The 7,500-nt window shown below is 45.9% G+C and overlaps 1 protein-coding gene across 1 annotated transcript in view; it reads right to left on the minus strand.

Moving 5' to 3' along the window:
- LOC127915541 (dachshund homolog 2-like) overlaps positions 1 to 6,437 on the minus strand; it is a 66,687-nt gene extending 60,250 nt beyond the window's left edge. The window contains exon 1 of the mRNA XM_052495716.1: positions 5,698 to 6,437. Coding sequence (XP_052351676.1) covers positions 5,698 to 6,263 — 566 coding nt within the window. The 5' untranslated portion in view covers positions 6,264 to 6,437. The remainder of the gene's footprint in view (positions 1 to 5,697) is intronic.
- Positions 6,438 to 7,500: the final 1,063 nt, after the last annotated feature.

The following is a 7,500-nucleotide window of genomic DNA, read 5'->3' on the forward strand; positions in this document are numbered from 1 at the left end:
CACTGTTTTCCTCCGTTGTTCTCCTAAACAACAATGTTTTTTCATTGTTTTTTTCACGACAAAGACAGACTACTCTGCTGATACTGACAATCAGACCAATAAAAACAACTATGTCCGTATAATAGACCAATGAGAAGAGGAGACACTAATATGTTGTCCATATAATAGACCAATGAGAAGAGGAGACACTATGTTGTCCATATAATAGACCAATGAGAAGAGGAGACACTATGTTGTCCATATAATAGACCAATGAGAAGAGGAGACACTATGTTGTCCATATAATAGACCAATGAGAAGAGGAGACACTAATATGTTGTCCATATAATAGACCAATGAGAAGAGGAGACACTAATATGTTGTCCATATAATAGACCAATGAGAAGAGGAGACACTATGTTGTCCATATAATAGACCAATGAGAAGAGGAGACACTATGTTGTCCATATAATAGACCAATGAGAAGAGGAGACACTATGTTGTCCGTATAATAGACCAATGAGAAGAGGAGACACTATGTTGTCCGTATAATAGACCAATGAGAAGAGGAGACACTAATATGTTGTCCATATAATAGACCAATGAGAAGAGGAGACACTATGTTGTCCATATAATAGACCAATGAGAAGAGGAGACACTAATATGTTGTCCATATAATAGACCAATGAGAAGAGGAGACACTATGTTGTCCATATAATAGACCAATGAGAAGAGGAGACACTATGTTGTCCATATAATAGACCAATGAGAAGAGGAGACACTATGTTGTCCGTATAATAGACCAATGAGAAGAGGAGACACTATGTTGTCCGTATAATAGACCAATGAGAAGAGGAGACACTAATATGTTGTCCATATAATAGACCAATGAGAAGAGGAGACACTATGTTGTCCATATAATAGACCAATGAGAAGAGGAGACACTAATATGTTGTCCATATAATAGACCAATGAGAAGAGGAGACACTATGTTGTTCATATAATAGACCAATGAGAAGAGGAGACACTATGTTGTCCATATAATAGACCAATGAGAAGAGGAGACACTATGTTGTCCATATAATAGACCAATGAGAAGAGGAGACACTATGTTGTCCATATAATAGACCAATGAGAAGAGGAGACACTAATATGTTGTTCATATAATAGACCAATGAGAAGAGGAGACACTATGTTGTCCATATAATAGACCAATGAGAAGAGGAGACACTAATATGTTGTCCATATAATAGACCAATGAGAAGAGGAGACACTAATATGTTGTCCATATAATAGACCAATGAGAAGAGGAGACACTATGTTGTCCGTATAATAGACCAATGAGAAGAGGAGACACTATGTTGTCCATATAATAGACCAATGAGAAGAGGAGACACTATGTTGTTCATATAATAGACCAATGAGAAGAGGAGACACTATGTTGTCCGTATAATAGACCAATGAGAAGAGGAGACACTATGTTGTCCATATAATAGACCAATGAGAAGAGGAGACACTATGTTGTCCATATAATAGACCAATGAGAAGAGGAGACACTATGTTGTCCATATAATAGACCAATGAGAAGAGGAGACACTATGTTGTCCATATAATAGACCAATGAGAAGAGGAGACACTATGTTGTCCATATAATAGACCAATGAGAAGAGGAGACACTATGTTGTCCATATAATAGACCAATGAGAAGAGGAGACACTATGTTGTCCATATAATAGACCAATGAGAAGAGGAGACACTATGTTGTCCGTATAATAGACCAATGAGAAGAGGAGACACTAATATGTTGTCCATATAATAGACCAATGAGAAGAGGAGACACTAATATGTTGTCCATATAATAGACCAATGAGAAGAGGAGACACTAATATGTTGTCCATATAATAGACCAATGAGAAGAGGAGACACTAATCGATATGACGTCCATCTAAAAATGAGTTGCACTGACCCAACAATGATAAAGAGTGAATATGAACAGTATATGGCCGAAGCTCTCGGCTGGTGCCAATATAATAGACTATCACTCACCAGGATATGGCCGGCTGGTGGCAATAAGTGCCTATTGTTAGGTTAGATTACTCGTTGGACATTACTGCATTGTCGGAACTAGAAGGACAAGAATTTCGCTACACTCGCATTAACATCTGCTCTAACCACTAGGCTACCTGCTCTAACCACTAGGCTACCTGCTCTAACCACTAGGCTACCTGCTCTAACCACTAGGCTACCTGCTCTAACCACTAGGCTACCTGCTCTAACCACTAGGCTACCTGCTCTAACCACTAGGCTACCTGCTCTAACCACGAGGCTACCTGCTCTAACCACGAGGCTACCTGCTCTAACCACTGGGCTACCTGCTCTAACCACTAGGCTAGCTGCTCTAACTGCTCATTCTTAAATGGAAGACGTTTGAAACCACCAAGACTCTTCCTAGAGCTAGCCGCCCAGCCAAACTGCACAATTGGGGGAGAAGGGCCTTGGTCAGGGAGGTGACGAAGAACCCAATGGTCACTCTGACAGAGCTCCAGAGTTCCTCTGTGGAGATGGGAAAACCTTCCAGAAGGACAACCATCTCTGCAGCACTCCACCAATCAGGCCTTTATGGTAGCGTGGCCAGATGGAAGCCACTCCTCAGTAAAAGGCGCATGACAGCCCGCTTGGAGGCACCTAAAGGACTCTCAGAACATGAGAAACAAGATTCTCTGGTCTGATAAGATTGAGCTCTTTGGCCTGAATGCCAAGCATCACGTCTGGAGGAAACCTGGCACCATCCCTACGGTGAAGCATGGTGGTGGCAGCGTCATGCTCTGGGGAGCTTCATCAGCGGCAGGGACTGGGAGACTAGTCAGGCTAGAGGGAAAGATGAAGAGAGATCCTTGATGAAAACCTGCTTCAGAGCGCTCAGGACCTCAGACTGGGGTGAAGGTTCACCTTCCAACAGGACAATTACCCGAAACACACAGCCAAGACATTGCAGGAGTGGCTTCTGGAGAAGTCTCTGAATGTCATTGAGTGACTTGAACCTGATCGAACATCTCTTGAGAGACTTGAAAATAGCTGTGCAGCGACGCTCCCCATCCAACCTGGCAGAGCTTGAGAGGATGTGTAGTGGTCTAAGGCACTGTATCTCAGTGCAAGAGGCGTCACTACAGTCCTTGGTTCAAATCCAGGCTGTATCACATCTGGCCGTAACTGGGAGTCCCATAGCGCGGCAACCAATTGGCCCAGCTTCGTCTCGGTTTGGCCGGGGTAGACCGTCATTGTAAAATAGAATTTGTTCTTAACTGACTTGCCTAGTTAAATAAAGGTTAAATAAAAAATGTCCATCATTATTTTATAAATCCTTAGCCCTTCTATGAAGGTGTAGAAGGACCATTGTTCTGTACAGGTGCATTTCTTCACTAATCGGAACGTCTGAAGACATGAACACAGAAATACTGGACATTTTCCACTCTTATTATGGTGGTCATTTGACAAAACTACAATCATGGTCTTGAATTAGACTCCCATTTTTCTCGTCTCAGTCTTGACTTTGACCCCTTGTCCCCTTGTCCCCTTGTTCTCGGTCTCACCTCCCCTTCAGTCTCCGGTCTTGACTTTGACCCCTTGTCCCCTTGTCCCATTGTTCTCTGTCTCACCTCCCCTCCGGTCTCCGGTCTTGACTCCGTCTCACCTCCCCTCAGGTCTTGGTCTTGACTCGGTCTCACCTCCCCTCCGGTCTCCGGTCTTGACTCCGTCTCACCTCCCCTTCGTTCTCCGGTCTTGACTCTGTCTCACCTCCCCTCCGGTCTCGGTCTTGACTCTGTCTCACCTCCCCTCCGGTCTCCGGTCTTGACTCCGTCTCACCTCCCCTCCGGTCTCCGGTCTTGACTCTGTCTCACCTCCCCTCCGGTCTCCGGTCTTGACTCTGTCTCACCTCCCCTCCGGTCTCCGGTCTTGACTCTGTCTCACCTCCCCTCCGGTCTCCGGTCTGGACTCGGTCTCACCTCCCCTCCGGTCTCCGGTCTTGACTCTGTCTCACCTCCCCTCCGGTCTCCGGTCTTGACTCTGTCTCACCTCCCCTCCGGTCTCCGGTCTGGACTCGGTCTCACCTCCCCTCCGGTCTCCGGTCTTGACTCTGTCTCACCTCCCCTCCGGTCTCCGGTCTTGACTCTGTCTCACCTCCCCTCCGGTCTCCGGTCTTGACTCTGTCTCACCTCCCCTCCGGTCTCCGGTCTTGACTCGGTCTCACCTCCCCTCCGGTCTCCGGTCTTGACTCTGTCTCACCTCCCCTCCGGTCTCCGGTCTTGACTCTGTCTCACCTCCCCTCCGGTCTCCGGTCTGGACTCTGTCTCACCTCCCCTCCGGTCTCCGGTCTTGACTCCGTCCCACCTCCCCTCCGGTCTCCGGTCTTGACTCGGTCTCACCTCCCCTCCGGTCTTGGTCTTGACTCGGACTCGATTTGCTCTGGTCTTTGTCTTAAATTGGTCTCGCTTTAAGTGGTCTTGAACACAACACTGGCTAGCGCAGTAGCTAACTATCGTTAGCGCAATGACTGGACGTCTATCAGTATCTAGTAGCGTTACGATAGTTAGCATTGGCTCACGGAACTTTAAACTTCATACTGGACACCGAACAATGGTGTGGTGTGTATCAAAATTTGATGCTCAGATTTCAGAAATATCAGACTCTGCTGTGCTGTGTGTTGGTTTATATGAGAATTGACTGATTGAGGAAATGCATCATATAGCCAGATTGCTGTATATTGACAGTTACATATCTTAAAAACGTGATGGCCGACATGCTAAACAAAAATACGGGTATGGTTGAAATAGCCAAATAGACTCATTTGAAGGGGTGTCCACATACTTTGTGTATATAGTGTATTTTCCATAAACAAAAATATTGTATTTTCAGCTAGTATACAAAACCCGAAAATAAAAGACACAAATACGAAAAGTAGGGTAATCAAAGAAATAGAGCACATCTACCTCATAACTATATTTTCTTTGTGAATTTGGTTACACGTTTGAGCTTCGAACAAAACTAATTATAGTCTACTGCCTATTTCATGAACTGAAGTTTTGCAGAGAGAGAGAGAGAGAAAGAGAGAGAGAGAAAGAGAGAGATAGAGAAAGAGAGAGAGAGAGAAAGAGAGAGAGAGAGACAGAGAGAGAGAGAAAGAGATAGAGAGCGAGACAGAGAGAAAGAGAGAAAGAGAAGGAGAGAGATAGAGAGAGAGAAAGAGAGGGAGAGAGATAGAGAGAGAGAGAGAGAGAAAGGAGAGAGAGAGAGAGAGAGAGAGAGAGAGAGAGAGAGAGAGAGAGAGAGAGAGAGAGGGAGAGAGAAAGAGAGAGAGCGAGACAGAGAAAGAGAGAAAGAGAGAAAGAGAGAGAGAAAGAGAAAGAGAAAGAGAAAGAGAGAGAGAGAGAGAGAGAGAGAGAGAGAGAGAGAGAGAAAGAAAGAGAGAAAGAGAGAAAGGGGAATCTGGAATCTTGTATGGGACCCACATTTCACGAAGTGAAAACTGTCTTATTGATCATTCACCGTAGGATAGGAATACGTTTAGGCCTATATATATTGCCCATAGACTACCACATGCTGGAATAGCCTATTGATATTGATCGCATGGTCGCATGACATTTACGAATGTTTTTTACAAAAAGACGATGGAAGAATGTCAAAAAGAAAAGTCAAAAGATAAAAGATATTTTAACCAACCTTGCATTGGTGCAGTCGTTGTAGAGCGCCTCGAAGTCTCGCCTGGAGATGAGTTTACAGCGGTTTACTCCCGGTTGAATAGCGCCAAGTCCTCGCAGGACACGTACCTGCTCCACCGTACACACAACCGGACATATATCCAGGCGTTTCAGCTTGGTGTAAACGGTATGAAGCCCGCCGACTAGGTGTTTGAGGAAGAGATCGAACACTTGGGGTAGACAAATCAACTCGTCCTGTCCTCCGACGCTGAAAGAGGCAACTTTTATTCCGTGTACATCCACCATTCTGCACTCACTGGTTGTGGTCGCAGTGGTGGTGGAAATGACTCGATCTCCAGGCACCGGGGTGTTGTTGAATCCCAAGCCGCAGGATGGGACTCCTGAGCCCGATAGAAAGGGGTTGAGAGGTCCCATGGTGGTGAGCCGCAGGGATGGGGAGTCTTGATGAGGGCTGGTGGTTGTGGGGGTGTAAAACGGATCGGAGCAGATTATTCCCCCAGAGGAAGGTTCTCCTGGGTCGGGTGAGAGGACAGGAGGGGATGCAGAGACTGGCATGGTGGTAGTCATGGTCACTTTCACTTTTTTCCCCTCGCTCCCACGAGCGCTTATTCTTCTCTCGCTCTTCCTCTCCCTCTTTATTCTCTCTTTCTTTCACTTGTTCTTCTCTCTCGGTTTCCTACGCGCTCCTTCTAGTTGGAGAACAGACAGTATGTGATCTATCCGTCCTGTCCGTGCGCGAATCGTTTCTCCCTTCTGATCTTTGTGCCCAGCCCTCTGCTCATTTATTATGATTGACAGCTCTCCGCACCAATCAAAAGAGACTACTGGTGAGCTCGAGGCATTTCAATGGCGCTCTGAAAGACACATCTCAATTTCCTAGTCACAGAGGCGGGGCTATAGGCTAACTGACAGTTGTCTCATGCGCGACGCGCACACACGGGTCAACTTTTTCACAATGTACCGGAGCTCTGGGCCCAGTTTTTTCCAGCCGATAGTGATGACATTTAGACTTACGAACGTTTTAATATGCATCTTTCCAACAATGGCTGAAGATGTAACATGCGTTTCTCAAATCACCACGCACAGAGAATGATAGCTAAAGGCAACTGTTGGAGCAGGGAGAATGATAGCTAAAGGCAACTGTTGGAGCAGGGAGAATGATAGCTAAAGGCAACTGTTGGAGCAGGGAGAATGATAGCTAAAGGCAACTGTTGGAGCAGGGAGAATGATAGCTAAAGGCAACTGTTGGAGCAGGGAGAATGATAGCTAAAGGCAACTGTTGGAGCAGGGAGAATGATAGCTAAAGGCAACTGTTGGAGCAGGGAGAATGATAGCTAAAGGCAACTGTTGGAGCAGGGAGAATGATAGCTAAAGGCAACTGTTGGAGCAGGGAGAATGATAGCAAAGGCAACTGTTGGAGCAGGGAGAATGATAGCTAAAGGCAACTGTTGGAGCAGGGAGAATGATAGCTAAAGGCAACTGTTGGAGCAGGGAGAATGATAGCTAAAGGCAACTGTTGGAGCAGGGAGAATGAATAAAGGCAACTGTTGGAGCAGGGAGAATGATAGCTAAAGGCAACTGTTGGAGCAGGGAGAATGATAGCTAAAGGCAACTGTTGGAGCAGGGAGAATGATAGCTAAAGGCAACTGTTGGAGCAGGGAGAATGATAGCAAAAGGCAACTGTTGGAGCAGGGAGAATGATAGCTAAAGGCAACTGTTGGAGCAGGGAGAATGATAGCTAAAGGCAACTGTTGGAGCAGGGAGAATGATAGCTAAAGGCAACTGTTGGAGCAGGGAGAATGAT

Source organism: Oncorhynchus keta, chromosome 35, assembly GCF_023373465.1.
Source record: "Oncorhynchus keta strain PuntledgeMale-10-30-2019 chromosome 35, Oket_V2, whole genome shotgun sequence".
NCBI classification, from domain to species: Eukaryota; Metazoa; Chordata; class Actinopteri; order Salmoniformes; family Salmonidae; genus Oncorhynchus; species Oncorhynchus keta.